This window comes from Saccharomyces cerevisiae, chromosome I, assembly GCF_000146045.2.
Source record: "Saccharomyces cerevisiae S288C chromosome I, complete sequence".
NCBI classification, from domain to species: Eukaryota; Fungi; Ascomycota; class Saccharomycetes; order Saccharomycetales; family Saccharomycetaceae; genus Saccharomyces; species Saccharomyces cerevisiae.
The window spans coordinates 159,900-180,017 of NC_001133.9; the positions used below are offsets into that span (position 1 = coordinate 159,900).

Consider the following 20,118-nt stretch of genomic DNA (forward strand, 5'->3'; position numbering starts at 1 on the left):
TTGATGCATTCAGCGGGAAAGTAGTTGTTTATCACTAGACATATAATTATGTTTATTTATATTTAGTGGGAGCAAAACAGTTTATTGAATGTTTACCAGAACCGAAAAAAAAGCTCTTCTAAACTGTTGACATCCAGTTCATTTACTTCCACGTGTAGATGTGAAGGAACAAATATTTTAGCATCGTTCATACAAGTAATTATGCTATATTATCGATCCTCGGATTTCAGCTTCCGTTATATCGGATGATTGTTACTCGACCTTTATGTCGTCTTTTTACATCATATATGATAATATGCTAGCAGTTTTAATACAAATTGATCGAAGATAGTTGGTTCTGAGAAATGGGTGAATGTTGAGATAATTGTTGGGATTCCATTGTTGATAAAGGCTATAATATTAGGTATACAGAATATACTAGAAGTTCTCCTCGAGGATATAGGAATCCTCAAAATGGAATCTATATTTCTACATACTAATATTACGATTATTCCTCATTCCGTTTTATATGTTTATATTCATTGATCCTATTACATTATCAATCCTTGCGTTTCAGCTTCCACTAATTTAGATGACTATTTCTCATCATTTGCGTCATCTTCTAACACCGTATATGATAATATACTAGTAATGTAAATACTAGTTAGTAGATGATAGTTGATTTCTATTCCAACATACCACCCATAATGTAATAGATCTAATGAATCCATTTGTTAGTTAATAGTTTAAATGTTTTTATCGGAAGAGGTTTTGTCATCACATCAGCAATGTTCTTCTTGGTCTCGATGTAGTATACGTATAAATTATTACCTGATACTTCATCTCTAAGTCTCATTGCCTTTGTGCCAAAAAATCTGTTTCTAAATTTCTCTTCATTTGTAGACTTAATTATACTGATCGTTGATCTACTATCAGTAAGTAAGCCTTTAATAATTGGTTTCTTGTTAAGTTCTTGTATCAGGTAACTTAGATTATTTAATAATGGGACAGATTCACTTATCGCGTGTATTTCTGCTTCCGTAGTTGAAGTACATGTTAATGAAGCCTTGGTGGACTTTCCTCCAATTACCTTTCCATTAAGTAAATATATGTTGCCAATTTGTGATTTATAATACGGTTGGTTGCCATACGAAGCATCACTTATTGCGACTAGTTTATTATCTGGCTCGGTAGGTTTGTTTTTGTGCCATATCAGTTGTTTATCTCTAGTGTCCCACATGAATTGTATCAACTCATATGTCATGTCTAAAACTTGCCTAGAGGGGAATAGTATATGTTGAGCAAGTGTGTTGATGTAGTATAGTAAGTCAAATCTAAATTTATATCCAACATATGAAGCTAGACCAATCAACTTTTGCATTTCATGTACCTTCTCTTTGTATTCATCTTCATCTATTTCTAGTTCATCCTGGTCTATATAAAGACCTGGTTGACCTGGAGCTCTAAGTTTCTTTCCTTTTGGGTTCAAAGGTACGTTTAGTTTGGGTAATTTTTCTGTCAAGGATTTTTCCATACCTAATTTCATGTATTTACCTCTTTGATATTTGATTTCTAAGCCAAGTATGTCGTACTGAATTTCGTTATCACTTTCACCCAGATTTATTATCTTTGTATCGTATTGTTTCTTGAGTGTTGTTATGATTTTCTTATTTGCATTTAAGTCTTTGCTGAACAATATCATATCATCAACGAATAAGCAAATTGTTACTTGACTATTCTTAAATACGCATGACCATCCACGAACTTCTTCCATACCACACTGTTTTATCAGGTATGATTTGATAGTTTCGTACCAGTTCGCTCCACTTTGTTTCAATCCATAAAGTGATTTCTTCAAACGTATCAACTTATCATTCATTCCTAAATGTGGTGGAGGTCTTATGTATAATTCTTCTTTGATGTCTGCATACAAATATGCCGAAGATATGTCTAATTGTGTAATATAGTAGTTATTGTCTAATGCAAGTGACAGGGATGTCATCAACGCATAATGATGTACAGTGTTGGATTGCATACCTGTATCGTACGTATCAGGATGCTGAATGTCACCTCTTGCAACAAATCTAGCTTTATGAGTTCCGTCACGTTTCTTGTTGAAGATAAACATTGAGTTTATTACTCTTTTAGGGTCTATTTCTTTTCTGTCATAATATTTGTCAGTGTCCCAAGTATTCATTTTCAATAGTTGGTTGACTTCTTTGTGGTATGCCTCGATATATTTTTCTTTTTCTTTAATATCTTTATTATAGGTGATTGCCTCATCGTATCGTAAGGTTGTCCGTATTGGTTTGATTGATTTTACTGCTTTTACAGCTGCAATCAGGTGAATTCGTTTCTTCGATCTCGGAGGTTCTAAACTACGCATATTCTTAGTATTCCATGTGTCTCGTGATACCTTAATTTCAGTTTCATTATCTTCTAATGATCTTTTCTTACTGTTGATAGTAGTATAGGCATTAGAGTCACCAATACCACCCAAACTGGAATTAGTTTGATGAGAATTTATCGGTGGGAGTTCTTTAAATGGGTCAGGGAATTCGGTAGGAGATTCTGGAGGTAGATCAGGGAGTGGGAGATCAGCGATGATAGATTCCTCGGTATTCTGTTCAGAAACAGTAGTTGGCGTTTTGATAGGAACAATATTGTGCGATGAATTATTTTCCGGTGGAGAAGCATCGATTGAAGGTGAACGGTGTATAATCCTTTTCTCAGTCTCTTGGTCACTTATCTGCGGAACAGTTTTGTTGTTGGTACCACCCGTACTGGATATTGGTACGTTTGTATGATTAGTCTCATTTTCACTGTACGAGTCTGAGTGTCTGAAATCTTTAGATTTACTGGCGTGCGACGACTCATGTGTGTTAGATTGGGACATGGGAGCAAGTAAAGGAACATTTAATTTATGCATACCACCCGAACCGGTACTCTCGATATTGGAAATTTGGGGGGTGCTAGATCTCTTCTTTGATGGAAGAATATTAGATTCAGATATGTTGGGGTCAACTTCTCTGGGTGCGCGAATATTGGTTTTAGAAACACGTTTCGAATCTTCAGTATGAGTTGACGGAGGTGTGGAATCGGTTGGACTCACAGCTTTTGAAAGGACATTTCTCGGTTGCTCAGGATGTAGTTCAATGTCGGATTGGAAGTCATGGTCAGATTCTATGTTAAGATCATTGGATTCTTGGATCTCATTTGACGCAATGAACGAATGATATGAAGCAGTTAAACGGTTTAAGTCTTCATCGAAAGTGAGTGCGTCGTAATTGAATTGATCTAATCTGGATTCCTTGCCCTGAAGAATAACATAGTTAGTTGTATCTACTGTCTTCTTTAAGGATGGAAGATAGATGATATATCCATAAGAGTTTCGAGACGGATGTAGAGCGTAGCCTGGGATGCCACGAGGATGTATTTTGGAGTTAGGGTTGTGATCATTGACGATAACAGGTTGACCGAAAGGTAACAAAGTACTGATATCAAGTCCTGCCAAGCCAGCATGTTGTCTTGCAGATTTTTTGCTTTTAGGTGAAGCTAGTGAATTTCTCACAATAGTAGAAAATTCGATTGCAGAGAACCATAAATGGTTCGGTAAACCACTACATTGCAGTTGAGTACGGCAGTCATCTAATAAGGTACGGTTTAGCCGTTCAGCGACTCCATGTGCTCGGGAATCCGCTGTGGTTGTATAGCATGGAGTTATACCATTTTTTTCAAGGAATTTATGGAGAGTTCTGTTAGTATACTCAGAACCACGGTCCATTTGTATAACCAAGACACTGGCCTGAAACTGGTTTTTAATAAAAGCTAGTATCGTAGTAAAAACATCGAGGATAGAGTCCTCGCGACGGTCGTGTAATGGATAAACCCAACGCAATTTTGTTGTCTCATCAGTAAATGAGATGAAATAGGATGGTGCACTTTTTGGTAGGTTGTGAACTGGACCAAATATGTCAGTATGTAGGTATTGAAAGGGTTCGTATGAATTTTGGTATTTTAGTCGTGAACCTTTGATATGTCTGTGTTTGGTGCTTTTGCCGATTAAACAATCAGGACATTGATAGTCAATAGCACTAGACCAGTCGACATCTGATTCGTTAAAATACGTGATGGTGTTATTTTTAAGTGAGTATCGAATTTGTCTGTGCATTGGCATGCGCAAGCATTCGATGAATGAAAGGATAAGGATATTTGCGTGTACTTTCACTTGTATGGACATTATTGATGGTGGGTACGGAGATATTTGATGGAAGCAAGTACTTTTTAGATACCCAGTAAAAGTCTCCATATTTTACGATAGGTGCAAGTACAGTGCCGTCAGACCGTTCTAAGACGTTTTTGGTAAAGCATGCTGTGATATCTACTGCAGCCAATTCATTCAAACTGAGTAAGTCATAGGCTATGTTAGGAGTGTGCAATACCTTTATTGATGTTTTGGTGTTGTCCTGGAAGTGAAATTGTAGGTCACCAATAGCGTTAATTGGTATATTTCTTTTTTGAGCATCAACTACGTTTATGTCAGGATTAGATGATGCTGAGTGTATGTGATGAGCAGATCTTATAAGGGTTCGTGATGCTCCTGAATCGAGAAGGAGGTGTCCAGGGAGTTCATCATCAGAATGATTAGTATGATTTACTGTAGATTCAGTAAGTTTCTGGCCTAAGATGAAGGTCGTGCTTATTGTTCAATTGAATCGGTTCAGTAGTTGATTTACTGATGGAATCGTTGTCCGTGCTGGGAGAGTTATTAGATGTGGATACATTGTGAGCCCTGGCTGTTTTCGATTTCGAATTATTTGTTTTTTGAGGATTCCGAGCTATAACTTTGGGTTTGGTTGTATTCGTATAGCTGCGAGAATCATTCTTCTCATCACTCGGATTTCTCCTGTAATTAGGTTTACTGTTTCTCGATCCCTGTTGTTCTTCATAAATAGCATGGATATCTAAGAACAGTTCAGCGACTGTCATATTTAGATGTCGATGACGTGTGTAGCGTAAAAATTTATATTCGCCAGATAGACCTCTCATAATTAATTGGCATGCGACCTTGTTATTGATATGAATGCCATTATTGTTCAGTCTGTCGATAATGTTTGTGACTTTTGTTTCAAATGCATCTGCAGGTGTACTGCCATTATATTGCAAATTTGCCAGGGTCACAATGTCGTTTGCCTCTTGGGTATCAGATTGCATTTTTTCAATACTTTTGGAAAGAATTTTCATGATATCCGTATAATCAACGGATAGGATGTCTTTGACCCAGGTAGGTAGGAATTGAGAGGGAGCAAATATTTGAAAAGTGTTATACAAGAAGGTGAGTTCATCATCAGTGATCTGACGTACGGGTTTTCCGTTTACTGTCGGAATAATACCACCGAGATTCGAGTTTTGTAAAAATTTGATGTATGTTTTAACCCAATTTGGAAAGTCATTAGGTGAGGTTAACATTGGTGGTGGTCTGACATATTTTTTAGTGGATGTCATATCAGAGTCCGCTGAGGATGAATCAGTAAATGTATTACCTGACTCAGGTGATGGAGTGCTCAGAGGCGTTCCAACTGATGATGGATACTGCGGAAACTGTGATTGTGGCCCAGGTGGAAAGTACATAGGCGACATTTGATAAGGTGTATACGGAATCATAGATGGGTGTCCGTAAAATGACCAACCAGATGGATTGGCTTGGTTTTGGGTCATCATGCACTGCTGTGGGTACGGCCCATTCTGTGGTGAATGTGACTGAGCAGTTTGAGGAGAGGCATGATGGGGGTTCTCTGGAACAGCTGATGAAGCAGGTGTTGTTGTCTGTTGAGAGTTAGCCTTAGTGGAAGCCTTCTCACATTCTTCTGTTTTGGAAGCTGAAACGTCTAACGGATCTTGATTTGTGTGGACTTCCTTAGAAGTAACCGAAGCACAGGCGCTACCATGAGAAATGGGTGAATGTTGAGATAATTGTTGGGATTCCATTGTTGATAAAGGCTATAATATTAGGTATACAGAATATACTAGAAGTTCTCCTCGAGGATATAGGAATCCTCAAAATGGAATCTATATTTCTACATACTAATATTACGATTATTCCTCATTCCGTTTTATATGTTTATATTCATTGATCCTATTACATTATCAATCCTTGCGTTTCAGCTTCCACTAATTTAGATGACTATTTCTCATCATTTGCGTCATCTTCTAACACCGTATATGATAATATACTAGTAATGTAAATACTAGTTAGTAGATGATAGTTGATTTCTATTCCAACAGGTTCTTATTTTCAACAATGTAATTGATGGCCTTAAATCTCTACTACATCATAAAGCTTCTAAGCACTTACCATTCCTTCATAAGTCTAGTATTGTAATGAGTTGGGCACATGGCGCAGTTGGTAGCGCGCTTCCCTTGCAAGGAAGAGGTCATCGGTTCGATTCCGGTTGCGTCCAAATTTTTTTGTTAATCCAACACAATTGAATTCGTGAATAGCTGACTGTCATCAGTAATGTTCGTGGAAAGTACCTATCCATACTGTTGTATCACGACTAAGTAGTTGTCGACTACTACCTCCTCAACCCCAGTTATATCCCTATGACACATTGGAGGATGCTGAATAATGACAGAATTTTATTCCTCCTTTTCATTATCATAATCTGAAGCAAAGTTAAAAAATAGAAGAAGTAAGATAAACTTTGTAGATACGATATATAGTTGTTTGTTTTAGCTATCATATATGCTGAACTGTTACTACCTTATTTTTTCCGAAATGTTTCTAAAACAAATAAATATTCATGAATATGATGCAAGTTCGTTGGATGAGAAAAAGACCAGGCTTTATTGTAAGGACAATATCATTTACGAATAATTTCATCCAATTGTTTCATCAACACATCCATTCTGTCAAAAACTGGAGCATAGAGATGTTGAACCAAAGAATTGGGCTTCGAAGCCGGATCGGACATATTGGTATTAGACAATGCCCTTGATCCGGAAAGTGAACTATTTATGCTTGCTGATGATACCGCCCTTTGTTCATCCATATAAAAATCTTCTTCAGATGATGAGTGTAACGATAAGGTTGATTGCTTTTCTTCTTCGGGGGTACTGTGATGTTTTTCTAGCTCCTCTTTAGGTTGTTCTGCGTCAGTTTGATTTGCCATTCCTCCACTAGACCCCAAGCTGGCTTGAATTTGCCCCTCTGTGTTTTCCACGTTTGTTGTCTCTTCAATTTTCGATTTTGCATGAATATATTGTGAAATGTCCTTTATTGCTCTAGATGATGGAATACTGCTGCTTTCTTCAACTATTGGAGTGGATGGTGATTCGTTTGTCCATTCTGACGACGACGGTGAAAACTCGCCAATTGTTGAAAGGGAATTTTGAGAGTCTGATTTTGCCATACCATTCGCAAATGGCATACGAGGCGCTTCAAATACTTTTTTCAGATCGGTATCGTAATCACTGTCAACCGGTTCAGACTTTTCTTGCCCCACATACCGATTTGCATTATAATCATCTTCTCTGTCTTTACTCGATGATGTCTTAGGCTCACTTTCGTTTTTGTTGTCTTGTCTCCGAACTTTTTTCACATTTAGTGGTGTATTCAAAGATGTACTAAAGGAGACGTCGCTCACTACATCGCTCGTATCATCATCCTGGAATTTGCCAAAATTTAACTTCGCTTCAGTGTATTCGTCCCGGTGCGTTACTTTTGTTTCCTTGTCGTTATCAACATCATCGTCGTACGACTGTCCATTGCCTTCACCGCCATCATCGTTACTATCTAACGAGGTATCTTCAATTGCATCATCTATAAACCTGTCTGCATAACCGACAACATCATTGAAACTAACAGATTTGTTCCCCTTACCATATCCATTCAGTGCAGGTGTCGGAATTATACTCTCTGCATCACTTTGATTCTTGTTACCAGAGCTGATGGAATCATCTTTCGAATCGGAGGAAGCAACCGATTGAGAAGACATGTTTTCATTTTTCCAGCAATTCAATCGAGCTAGTCTTTCTGGAAAGGTTTCTAGAATTTCCGCTGGCGCAAACCCGATTTTACCATCAGTGATCCTCTTAACCAGCCACCAATAGGCATCCTGGTCATTCAAAAGTATACAAGGTTCGTCTTGCCCTAATTGACAATGTGAAGAATCATGGCCATTGAACGCATATAAAGCATATAGTTTATCAGGGTCCAGTTCTCTTGGCGGCGATAAGGGTTGGTAATCGTCGTTTTCCTCCTCCAAATCGTCTTTCTCCCCTTGAAACCCTGAATCTTGAAATTTTCTGTCAAAGTCATCGTCATCAGAGTAGTTTTCCTCTTCATCCTCGTCCTCCGAGATGGCGTATTTCAAGCCATCACTAAAATCGTCAACGTCAGGGTTCATTGTATTATTCACTGAAAAATGCACCTCATCCTTATCGGCGCTATCCACGGAATCAGTTTCGATCTCTTGTAGCCTTCTTTCCAAATTGTCCTCAAATTCAGAATCCGAATAATCATATGAGTCGGGCAATTCCGAAGAATTTTCTTTGTAATGTCGCTGATCCCTTTTACTGTTGCTATGCATATGTTTTTCCACGTTCTCCTCCTCTAACTCTTTGTCATCATCTCTATTTCGCAGAACATCATGGCCCTTTTCTGCCGCATTACTCAGTATATTAAGTTTCGAATTGAAGGGCGAACTCTTATTCGAAGTCGGAGTCACCACAACACTTCCGCCCATACTCTCCGAATCCTCGTTTCCTAAAGTAAGTTTACTTCCACTTGTAGGCCTATTATTAATGATATCTGAATAATCCTCTATTAGGGTTGGATCATTCAGTAGCGCGTGCGATTGAAAGGAGTCCATGCCCGACGTCGACGTGATTAGCGAAGGCGCGTAACCATTGTCATGTCTAGCAGCTATAGAACTAACCTCCTTGACACCACTTGCGGAAGTCTCATCAACATGCTCTTCCTTATTACTCATTCTCTTACCAAGCAGAGAATGTTATCTAAAAACTACGTGTATTTCACCTCTTTCTCGACTTGAACACGTCCAACTCCTTAAGTACTACCACAGCCAGGAAAGAATGGATCCAGTTCTACACGATAGCAAAGCAGAAAACACAACCAGCGTACCCCTGTAGAAGCTTCTTTGTTTACAGCACTTGATCCATGTAGCCATACTCGAAATTTCAACTCATCTGAAACTTTTCCTGAAGGTTGAAAAAGAATGCCATAAGGGTCACCCGAAGCTTATTCACGAGTCAGTCTGACTCTTGCGAGAGATGAGGATGTAATAATACTAATCTCGAAGATGCCATCTAATACATATAGACATACATATATATATATATACATTCTATATATTCTTACCCAGATTCTTTGAGGTAAGACGGTTGGGTTTTATCTTTTGCAGTTGGTACTATTAAGAACAATCGAATCATAAGCATTGCTTACAAAGAATACACATACGAAATATTAACGATAATGTCAATTACGAAGACTGAACTGGACGGTATATTGCCATTGGTGGCCAGAGGTAAAGTTAGAGACATATATGAGGTAGACGCTGGTACGTTGCTGTTTGTTGCTACGGATCGTATCTCTGCATATGACGTTATTATGGAAAACAGCATTCCTGAAAAGGGGATCCTATTGACCAAACTGTCAGAGTTCTGGTTCAAGTTCCTGTCCAACGATGTTCGTAATCATTTGGTCGACATCGCCCCAGGTAAGACTATTTTCGATTATCTACCTGCAAAATTGAGCGAACCAAAGTACAAAACGCAACTAGAAGACCGCTCTCTATTGGTTCACAAACATAAACTAATTCCATTGGAAGTAATTGTCAGAGGCTACATCACCGGATCTGCTTGGAAAGAGTACGTAAAAACAGGTACTGTGCATGGTTTGAAACAACCTCAAGGACTTAAAGAATCTCAAGAGTTCCCAGAACCAATCTTCACCCCATCGACCAAGGCTGAACAAGGTGAACATGACGAAAACATCTCTCCTGCCCAGGCCGCTGAGCTGGTGGGTGAAGATTTGTCACGTAGAGTGGCAGAACTGGCTGTAAAACTGTACTCCAAGTGCAAAGATTATGCTAAGGAGAAGGGCATCATCATCGCAGACACTAAATTCGAATTCGGTATTGACGAAAAGACCAATGAAATTATTCTAGTGGACGAGGTGCTAACGCCAGACTCCTCTAGATTCTGGAACGGTGCCTCTTATAAGGTAGGAGAATCCCAAGATTCTTACGATAAGCAATTTTTAAGAGACTGGCTTACTGCTAATAAGTTGAACGGTGTTAACGGCGTCAAAATGCCCCAAGACATTGTCGACAGGACAAGGGCCAAATATATAGAGGCTTATGAAACATTGACAGGGTCTAAATGGTCTCACTAACGTGATTTACATATACTACAAGTCGCCAGTGTAACTCCTCACTGAATATGATTCATACATACCCGTATGTATTAATGTATAAATGTTCTCAGAGCAAATTTTATCGATATCTTGTTTGCCAGTGGTATGCAGGTTTGGCAAATTTTTTACCATAATATCCGTTTATAGATTCTGGAACCTTACCAACTTTCTTACCGCTAATTACTTCCCTGGCTCGCTCCTCCACTGCCTGGGTAAATTGTTCCTTCAACTGACTCAGTTCTCTTTCGTATTCAATAGCTTGCTTCTCGAGGATTTTTTCAATGTTTGTCAGCTCATTTTCATAGTCCAGTAACTTCCTTTCAAATCTCTCTAATTGCAACGACTTTCTTGCAGTTCGTATCTGAATATCTTGCAGTAATTCAAAAGTGGAAGGCCTGGTTCTTAAGTTCACATCTATCATTGAATGTATTATGGCATTAAGCCCTCTAGAGTAATACTCAGGGACGGTGTCACATTTCCCGTTTTTAATCTTAGTTTGTAGCTCGAGATAATTTTTTGCCTGAAATGGGGGGTGCAACGAACACATCTCAAAAATAACACAACCTAGTGACCAGATGTCGGATAGTGGGGAGTATGGTTGGTCCATCAACACTTCAGGCGACATGTAATATGGTGTACCGACGTATGTTGTGGCAAATTGAATACTAGTTTCCAGAGATTTGGCTAACCCAAAATCACCTAACTTTACCACAACTTGACTATAGTCCATAGGGCTCCCCCTTTTCCCTGAATTCACTCTATGGTCTCTGTAATAATTACTATTCACTTCCTCGTGACCGTCTACTTGTTCATTAATATTGTAATCGCTATCATCATAGCTTAAGAATATATTTCCTGGTTTCAGATCACGATGGATAACGATGTTTTTGCCTTTTACCGGTGGTTTCATCCGGTCATATATTGTGGTCAAAGTTGGCAATTCAACACCATAATGACATTTATAGAGCGCAGTCAATAATTGGGCCAGGATACCCCACACAATTTTTTCTGGTATATATTTATGCTCCTGTTTGTAGTGCTTAATCATCTGGGATAAATCACCCCTGGAACAATATTCCATATAAAGGTATAACACTTCTTTTTGTTCATCGAAGTCCCAGTTATAAAATTCTACAATATTTTCATGCTTCAACTGCGATAGAATGCTACATTCAGCGATCAGCTGTTGTCTCTCTTTGCTATTCATATGGCCATATTTGATATCCTTTCTAACCAAAAGTTTCTTGGTAGGTATATGGATGACTTTTCGTACAGACCCAAATGAACCTCTCCCAATTTCTTCGAGAACTTGGTATTCTGACCTTGGTGGGTGTCCCTGCTGCTGCTGAGGACTACGGTATTCTTGGAAAAACTGTCGTCTATGCATACTCACACAGAGAATTGATTCAATTATCAAATAGCACTCTCATTGAAATTAGTATTGTGAATCTTGCTCTTTTCATGTTATATGATTTGATATTCTTTTGAAAAGTCGCTTTTATTTACGTTTAACCTAATTAGGAAACGTAATGAAAAAATTCAGAAACCTTAAAAAAAAAACTTGGCTGTAACCTATCGGAAGACTGTGCCACTGCAATCATGTCAGATATCGTATTTCAGATTTATTGATCTATAGCTAGAAACATTTAACAAAATGCACTTTGAGTCGTTCATACATTTAATCCCCAATTGAAAAAAAAAAGAAAAGAAAAAAAGCATATATATGTATATGCTTTTTTATCATTACTGGCCTCTTTAAATTCAAAAACTTTTCTGATCTCTTTTCCAAACAGATGCGTTTTCAGTATTGGAAGGTTCACAATTCTATATATAGTGTTAATGTAATGCTGTATTATTTCTCTATATATGTATGTATGCACATGCAATTCCTACATTATGTTTGAAATGTTGTAATGGGGACGGAAAAGCCGTCACTTTTATCTTTGGAGGATCGCAAATTACTACGCTCATCTTTTGTTGGAGAACTACCAATTGCTGCAGTGACGCTTGAAACTTTTTGCAGGCTTCCTTTTTTTGATAATGAACGGATATCCTCACATAGCTGACAGATCAAAACTGAGTCCCCCCCAACTTGATTTGAATTCCTTTTTGGGACATCCTTGTTCCAGTTGTTGTTTAAAAACTCCGTTATTTGTACTAAAATGGCACGAAGTTTGAAAACAGTGGCCTTATTACGACGATTTGGTTCGGTTTGCTTTATAGGATCCGGCTGTCCTGTGTAGTCATATAGCTTCAATAACGATTTTGAGAATATTAGCTTTATGAATTTCAATAGATCGATTTGAATAAGTAAACTGTTGAAATAGGTATCAAAGAAAGAAACAATCTTTTCATAAAAGTTCGGGTGAAATATGATATTAATTGTAAGGTTTTCAAAACCGGGCAATGAGCATATCTTCGTGAAAATGCTAATTAGTTTACTGAGGTTAACGTCATCGTCATTCAATGCATAAAACAGGTCAACTAATTGATCAATCGGTAATTCAATAGCAGCGTCATTGTTGACCTTTATGAGGAAAACACTATGAGACTCTGATGAGCCCACTGTAGGAGCCACATCATCATTTACATTGCGTAACGTAAAATGCAAGCAGTTCAGTATGATCTCCAGTCCACTTATGGAGGTGTTATTCTTTTTTCTGATGAAATTCATAGCTGTAGAAAATAAAGAAGCACTCATTTGGTCCATATCCAAACTCATTTCAACGCATATAGCAGTGATTTGTTTCCAAATGAAAGCTGCTGTCTTTGCGTCGTCGATAAAGGGAATGATGGTATCAATATTCCGGATAAAAGCAAAAAAAGCATCGTTGTCAAGCAGATCATTTAAAAAAGTGCTGTTTATATGTACTGTAAGGTAACAAAGCTTGGTGAAGTACTTTAAAACAGATAAATCTTTGATTTGGGCCATGTCAACAAAAAAAGATGTTAGCCAGGTAAAGAAACCCTCCGGTAATTCAATTAGTAGTCTTGATTTTGAAGATATGGTCAGATGGGGAAAGTTTGAAATGCTCTTGTGTCGCATTGGAGAAGAGGGACGCGTTGCCATCAAAGAATGAACAGGGGACCTTGATGGAGACTGTACCGAATTCACTGGTGAGTTCCTCGTGGGTGAGGAGGATAACGGTAGAGAGGAAGAAGAAGGAATAGCGGACTTGTGTATTTTATCGTCATTCGTGGTTATCATATAGTTTATTGATTTGAAGACTACGTAAGTAATTTGAGGACTGATTAAAATTTTCTTTTTTAGCTTAGAGTCAATTAAAGAGGGCAAAATTTTCTCAAAAGACCATGGTGCATATGACGATAGCTTTAGTAGTATGGATTGGGCTCTTCTTTCATGGATGTTATTCAGAAGGAGTGATATATCGAGGTGTTTGAAACACCAGCGACACCAGAAGGCTGTGGATGTTAAATCGTAGAACCTATAGACGAGTTCTAAAATATACTTTGGGGTTTTCAGCGATGCAAAATTCGGAGGATACATTATTCCACATTCAATTAAAGTCTGAGGGTAGTCGATGACGAACTCTTTGGCTAAATGTTCGAATTTAATGATCAGTGGAATTCCTCCCATAGCGATGAATTTCAGTCGCAACCTAGAGTGGTTATGCTGGGTATCGTAAACAAAAATGGAGCCAAATGCAGTTATTAATCGTTTATCAACAGTTGTGCGCGACAGACACTCGATAATTGTATCAGCGATGTTCTCGAGGGAGCAAACACTGAAAAGCACATGCAAGTCCGTCAAAGGCTTAGATGAACTCTTCAATTGGCTCAGCAATTGACTTTCAGTGGGGGGCATTAAATCTAGTTCTTGATTGTTTTCTGCCCAGGCAGCGGGAGCCGCTGCAAGACTGAATTTAGAGGGTGATATATTTAGTTTCTCTTCTTGAAAATCGGCATCCCAATGATAATCAGCGTCGGTAAAGTCCTCCTTGAACTTGTTGAGCTTGTCGACCTTCACATTTTCGGTAGAGTTGATCCACACATGCTTGAGTAACTGGTCGGCTGTCGGCCTCTTGTACATGTTTTTCACAAAGCATTTAGATAAGAAATCCTTTAGTGGCTCAGAGAAAGAGCTAGGTGGGTAGTAGGTATCATTTTCAACAGCGTAGTAGATATTGGCGTCTGTCAAATTGTGGTAGGGTGGATTCTTTGTGAGCATTTCAACTACAGTGGCACCTAGAGACCAAATGTCGCTGAGCGTAGAAGCTCCCCTGTTGCCCAGGATCTCTGGAGCCATCCAATTGAGTGTGCCCGCTAGCGTTAAGGCGCTGGAGTTCACAATAGTGGAAACGCCAAAATCAGCAAGTTTGACAGTGTTATCAGCACTCAGCAGGATGTTAGCCGCCTTGATGTCCCTGTGGATGACTCCTTCACCGTGTAAATATTTCAGCCCCAATAGTGTCTGTGTCACATAGGTTTTCGATTCATTTTCACTTAATCCGGTAGAGCTCCTTGAAATGAGCCTCCTCAAAGAACCATTAGCGCAGTATTCGAGGAGGATATACAATTCATAGCTTTTTCGTATGAAGCCGTGGTATTTAACAATATTGTTATGGTTTAAATTTTTTAACAAGCTAATTTCTGCCATAATGTCATTAAGTTCCTCATCATTTTCGTACACGACCTCCTTTATTGCCACGACTTGGTCAGTATGTTTATTAATGGCTTTGTAAACTACCCCGTAAGAACCCCTCCCAATGACCTGCTTCAAGTGGTATTGCACGGATTTCTCAGATGCCCTCTGGATGGGAGTCAAGTTGACTCTATCGGTATCGGCCATACTGTTCATGGTATAGTCTTACCAGGAAAATGGGTAGTGCTTATGTGTGTTTTGTCCTTCCTCGAGCCTCCAAGTAGAAGATATACCTTTTGTGAGGCAGATCTCCCGTATACAAAAATAACAGCAAGAAAAGCGGAAAGACCATCGCAAGGTGGAAAGGATTATAATGGCACAGCAAAGTCCGCACAGAGCACTACAGTATAGCATAGAGTGCTAATGAGTTGATAGGCCCAATTTTGATTATGCCTCTTTTCCATACACGACGCCAGAGGACATTATTACATTACAGTAGTTCGCCGCTAGATGACAAACGACATCCTTACCGATATGAGATGTGCAAAGCTACATAATGGCAACAAGCGTTATGAACAGCCTTGTCTTTACGACCACAGAAAAGCCGTATTAGAGCTCTTCAGCTGCAAAATTTTCTTCTAATATGATGCAAAGCCATCAAAAATCATGCATAGTTATGAAATACCTGATGAAACGCTTCGAGTTCGTGCTCAAGAAATTACTGAAAGGTTACCGAGAAGAAAAATATCTATGAGACACGATAAGGCCCCTTCTGAATCCATTGTCCTGGGCTTGTTCATTCTATTTACCACTTAAAATTGATCCTTTCAAAGGAATTTTTTTCTATTTCCAATAGTATATTTGTACAAAAACTACAAAAATGGATAAAAAATAACAGTAATTTGTGACTACTGTAAATATCACTGATTTGGATTTTGTAATGAGTACTGCTCATGCCCATGCCGATGCAAGTGGATCATAAATTTTACTAAACGATATTCGATAATGCGCCAAGCCTTTATAAGGAACTCAAAATAACCCATATGGACAGTTTCAGAAGGCCAAATAACGATCAAGGACATTCACTCATGTTTTTCAAAGGCGAAGAGTGTAAAATTTTCTTCTATATAGTTCGAATATTTTATCTTATAAATTTCAGTCGTCATTTTCCACATTCGAACTCAAATAATGATAAAGAACGCTGCAGTAATGGCTTAAAAAAACATACTTTATAACCCATTATCTCTTACGTGTAATTTAAAATTGTTTATAGTACTATTTGGTTATGCTTGTATGCCTCTATTATTTACTTGATCTTTTTATGTTTTCTTATGATTGAATTATTTATATTCTAAATTCCTCACGAATTTATACTGAAGATTTCCTTCCAGGCGAGAATAATAAACACATATTTATGATGATAACAAGACGAACGTGTATTAAGCTCCCAGTACGAGGGAAGCAGTAAAAATTATCCCAAGATCCATTTAAAATGGATAACTCCACGAGCTACAACAAAATACTAAGGGAATAGGCCGTTATTTCCGTAAAGGATGGTTTAATAATAAGAAATTTATAATATTAATAATACATATATACAAAAATTTATATTTATATACATGCGCCTAACTATTCATACTATTAATTTCATATTATTAAGCTTTTTTTTTTTCATTTATCATTTTTTTTCGTAACCTCTCATACCTGTACAGGTTTCATTCGTAAAGCAGGGACTCTAGTTTGCGATAGTGTAGATACCGTCTACGGATAGAGCACTAGAGATAGCTGGCTTTAATCTGCTGGAGTACCATGGAACACCAGTGATAACTCTGGTAACTTGGTCGGCGGGAATACCAGTCAACATGGTGGTGAAATCACCGTAGTTGAAAACAGCTTCTGCAATTTCAACTGGATAAGTTTCAGTTGGGTGAGCAGCTTAGAAAGAGTAGTATTCAGCCAAATGAGCTCTGATATCGGAAACATAAACACCTAATTCAACCAAATTAACTCTTTCGTCAGATTGAGATAATGTAGTGGTTGCTGCGGCGGAGGCACCAGCAGCAATGGCGGCGACACCGGCAGCGATTGAAGTTAATTTGACCATTGTATTTGTTGTTTTTTGGGTTATTGCTTAGTGATGATATAGGCTTAACTGGAAGGAAAAGAACAGAGAAATGTCTCAAACAAAGCTGATCAAGCCGCTGTATTTATATGAAACTTTGAACAACTACATCTGCACACATGGGCTCTTACTGGTCGCCCATCTCACACTCATGCCTTCCACATTCCACTTAGCGACTAAGTCATTATTACTATGGGGACGGGTTGTTCTTGAACGATGCTATACTTCGTATAGGAAGCCGTTTTTTTATGCCCCATCCTTTCATATGTTCCATAGCACAAGAATGTTCTCTACAGGAAAAGTGCCTATAGGGCTGCAGCTGCAGTTTTGGCCAAGAAATAGAACCAAAGCCAAATTTATTTTGGGCCCTCGTTCAAGGGCCATCTCACCCTTGGCACTAAACGGTTAGTAGGAGGGAAATCGGACTTTTCCCAAATTAGAAACAATGAAAAATTAAGTGTGAGCTCTTAGAGTCGCATCTGCAGGAATATGCACACAAAAAGGGGAGCTGTACGTAAATAATCAGACCACACAAACTATTGCCAACCATTTGATACTCACGCTAGATATGATGGGGGTTCTTGTTTGGACAACACAAGTCTCAGAGCCAGCGTAGATATGCTTGTACATAAATGACGACTGGGGCATCAATTGAATCGGGTTACATTGTGCGAGCTATTACATGAAGAGAATATGCCTTTAGGGTAATTTCCAAATGTAGGAAGTCTCGCTAAGTAGGGCGCCCAAATCTGTATAGCGATGTTGTTGAGGCCATATAGTAAAATGACGTGCCAATTACCGAGCTTTTGATGGAGGTAAAATCTAAGATTAATCTTGCGCCTTGAAACCACTAGAAATGAAAGGAATTGGTGAAAAAATAATCGCGCAATAGATGACATGGAACGACAGAAGTCTTGTATTGTGCACGAATCCGCAATATTCAAAGCCGAAGTTCATATACGAATGCGAACTATTTCTTAGGGTAGCTCTCTGTATGGGCCGCCATAAATTAGTACCAAAAGATAGGTTTTTGAAAAGGCTACAATGTGCTTTTTTCCTTCTTGCTTTCGAGTCCGGTGAACAGAATATTACGACGTCCTTGTATTAAGAGCCAGACCTCCTGTTAGCGTCACTATAAGAGTAAGTCTGAAATACGCAACAACTACAGTGCAATGAAAAAGTGCTCAACTCAATGACAATAAACAATTTAACCATGGCAGGTTAAAATATTACTGCGATCAGTAAAAATGGGGATATCACCTTTTGACACATAACATAGCAATAAAGTAACAGATCATTAGTGATCGGACAACCTGAACCAACGATATAATGTCGAAGCCACCACTACCTTTAAGATTAGTAGCGCTGCAGGGGGAGACAATGAGAGAAATTTCCCGCCACATGAACTGAGTCAGGAGTTTTTTTTTTCTTGCTGGAGAATCATTTAATTTCATGGTTAAACTCCTCTATAAGCATCCCATTCTCCCATGCCTGAAAACACTTTTGTCCATTCGATCCTCATGCAGCCCTCGTTAATATGCTAAAATGGCTCATTAAATTGTAGATTGTATCGTTCGAGAAACGTCAGGCATGATAGATGTTGCAATCACAGGACATTGATTATTTAATCCTGCTCTCAACATGTTCAATAAGTTGAAGAGTTGCTGATCTCCCCGTATATCTTATGAACCAAAGCATGGTGGGTGAATGTTATGGTTATCCTTGTTGAAAAATGATTGATAGACTGGATTGAGCGGAAAAACATGGGTCAATATGCTGATCTTGACATTTTTCAAAATCCACGGGGGATCAAATCAACTTCTTATAGCGTATGACCTCTTTTACATTGTTTAATGATGTTAAGATTGCGATATTATAGTCAGTTAAGTTACTCAAACGCACAGATTTAATAGAAAACTGCGTCTTCGTTGCCTAGTCGATCATAATAAATTCGCAGATTATTTCGAATTTGATCTCCTTCGAAATCAAGTTTATTCTCTTCACAACAAAAAATGCTTTTAACTTGAACAAAACTCGTAAACTATTTCCCCACTGTTGCTTCGGGACGACCCAGTTATTCAATATCTTGCAATGCTAATTTTTTTTGGGAGAGCAGTTGCAAATATTGCAAACACATCTAAAGCGTACCCACAATTTATGACTTCCTGGAGCCCAGAACAGCCCAAAAAAAAAAAGATGCGTTCTTTTTATACCAATATATTAGATACGTAAACTCTACTCATATTGCAGGTATGCCCACATCTGGATATTGACTTTGCCAATATTCCCGCACAGCATGGGCTTGAATTTCGGCTGCTTTAAAGAGGCACCACTTTACGGTTGGTTCAACATCAGAATTTTGAGTTGCAGCCTGATTTTCTGGAACACTGATGAACGGCTGTGTATTCGCTGTATCCCACTGTACATCAGGATATTTTCCCTTTATGAGATCCTTGAAAAATTCATAGCACTGGTGTTCACAAAAAAAGTGGTATGGTGTTTTCCATAAGCCAGCCTTGAACAAATATTGATTCATGTTATACGTTATGGTTTTCCATTCTTTCCCAGCTATCGATGGTCTATGAGTTATTACCTCTAGTAGAAGTTTTGTACGGAATGTTTCATTACTTATTGGTCTACTGAATGACCATATCTGAAGGACTACCATAGAGCCACCTAAACATATCCGGATCACCATGGCAGGGGAGAGAACACCAGAAAACCAAATGTTTGTTAAAGTCGCCAAAATCGTCAAGACAAAAAGGAGGAAATTGATCATTATATACTTGGCGCGTACAATTTCGTAAAGCAAATAACTCTGGTATGATGCAAACTCATCCTCTGGAAGGACGATATCAGCTGAGATTAAAGGACTTTCAGGGTTGTCAGGAGATCCTTCCCTCAATGGGATTGCTTTAGGATCGTCCGTGACATGAGTGTTTTTTTTAAATAAGATTGCATGTTTAACAAACGATT

At 38.4% G+C, this 20,118-nt stretch overlaps 8 protein-coding genes and 1 non-coding gene across 9 annotated transcripts, besides 6 other annotated features; 2 read left to right on the forward strand and 7 right to left on the reverse strand.

The window, feature by feature from the left end:
• The first annotated feature begins 7 nt into the window (after nt 1–7).
• Nucleotides 8–228: an origin of replication (ARS101; ARS containing multiple redundant ORC binding sites; ORC is the acronym for origin recognition complex).
• Nucleotides 206–338: a long terminal repeat (Ty1 LTR).
• Nucleotides 339–675: a long terminal repeat (Ty1 LTR).
• Nucleotides 339–6,263: a mobile genetic element (YARCTy1-1; Ty1 element, LTR retrotransposon of the Copia (Pseudoviridae) group; contains genes TYA Gag and TYB Pol, encoding proteins involved in structure and function of virus-like particles, flanked by two direct repeats; mutated in S288C).
• Nucleotides 698–4,288, reverse strand: YAR009C (truncated gag-pol fusion protein; the record flags this gene model as incomplete). The annotated part of the gene is made up of 1 exon (NM_001178213.1): nt 698–4,288. One exon carries the CDS (start codon nt 4,286–4,288, stop codon nt 698–700), a length of 3,591 nt encoding a protein of 1,196 aa, NP_009406.1.
• Nucleotides 4,645–5,967, reverse strand: YAR010C (gag protein; the record flags this gene model as incomplete). Its single annotated transcript, NM_001178214.1, has 1 exon — nt 4,645–5,967. The coding sequence occupies one exon, from the start codon at nt 5,965–5,967 to the stop codon at nt 4,645–4,647; it is 1,323 nt and encodes a 440-aa protein (NP_009407.1).
• Nucleotides 5,927–6,263: a long terminal repeat (Ty1 LTR).
• Nucleotides 6,264–6,367: 104 nt separating this feature from the next.
• On the forward strand, nt 6,368–6,440 carry TGA1. Its single transcript has one exon. It is a non-coding gene; the product is annotated as a tRNA-Ala (tRNA).
• Nucleotides 6,441–6,842: 402 nt separating this feature from the next.
• On the reverse strand, nt 6,843–8,972 carry BUD14 (protein phosphatase regulator BUD14; the record flags this gene model as incomplete). The annotated part of the gene is made up of 1 exon (NM_001178215.2): nt 6,843–8,972. The coding sequence occupies one exon, from the start codon at nt 8,970–8,972 to the stop codon at nt 6,843–6,845; it is 2,130 nt and encodes a 709-aa protein (NP_009408.3).
• Nucleotides 8,973–9,475: 503 nt separating this feature from the next.
• On the forward strand, nt 9,476–10,396 carry ADE1 (phosphoribosylaminoimidazolesuccinocarboxamide synthase; the record flags this gene model as incomplete). Its single annotated transcript, NM_001178216.1, has 1 exon — nt 9,476–10,396. One exon carries the CDS (start codon nt 9,476–9,478, stop codon nt 10,394–10,396), a length of 921 nt encoding a protein of 306 aa, NP_009409.1.
• Nucleotides 10,397–10,496: 100 nt separating this feature from the next.
• Nucleotides 10,497–11,804, reverse strand: KIN3 (serine/threonine protein kinase KIN3; the record flags this gene model as incomplete). Its single annotated transcript, NM_001178217.1, has 1 exon — nt 10,497–11,804. The coding sequence occupies one exon, from the start codon at nt 11,802–11,804 to the stop codon at nt 10,497–10,499; it is 1,308 nt and encodes a 435-aa protein (NP_009410.1).
• Nucleotides 11,805–12,311: 507 nt separating this feature from the next.
• On the reverse strand, nt 12,312–15,236 carry CDC15 (serine/threonine protein kinase CDC15; the record flags this gene model as incomplete). The annotated part of the gene is made up of 1 exon (NM_001178218.2): nt 12,312–15,236. The coding sequence occupies one exon, from the start codon at nt 15,234–15,236 to the stop codon at nt 12,312–12,314; it is 2,925 nt and encodes a 974-aa protein (NP_009411.2).
• Nucleotides 15,237–16,257: 1,021 nt separating this feature from the next.
• Nucleotides 16,258–16,505: an origin of replication (ARS110; Autonomously Replicating Sequence; originally referred to as ADE1 ARS).
• Nucleotides 16,506–16,956: 451 nt separating this feature from the next.
• On the reverse strand, nt 16,957–17,124 carry PAU7 (seripauperin PAU7; the record flags this gene model as incomplete). The annotated part of the gene is made up of 1 exon (NM_001178219.1): nt 16,957–17,124. The coding sequence occupies one exon, from the start codon at nt 17,122–17,124 to the stop codon at nt 16,957–16,959; it is 168 nt and encodes a 55-aa protein (NP_009412.1).
• Nucleotides 17,125–19,381: 2,257 nt separating this feature from the next.
• Nucleotides 19,382–19,921, reverse strand: DFP1 (DUP240 family protein; the record flags this gene model as incomplete). Its single annotated transcript, NM_001178220.2, has 1 exon — nt 19,382–19,921. The coding sequence occupies one exon, from the start codon at nt 19,919–19,921 to the stop codon at nt 19,382–19,384; it is 540 nt and encodes a 179-aa protein (NP_009413.2).
• Between the last annotated feature and the right edge of the window lie 197 nt (nt 19,922–20,118).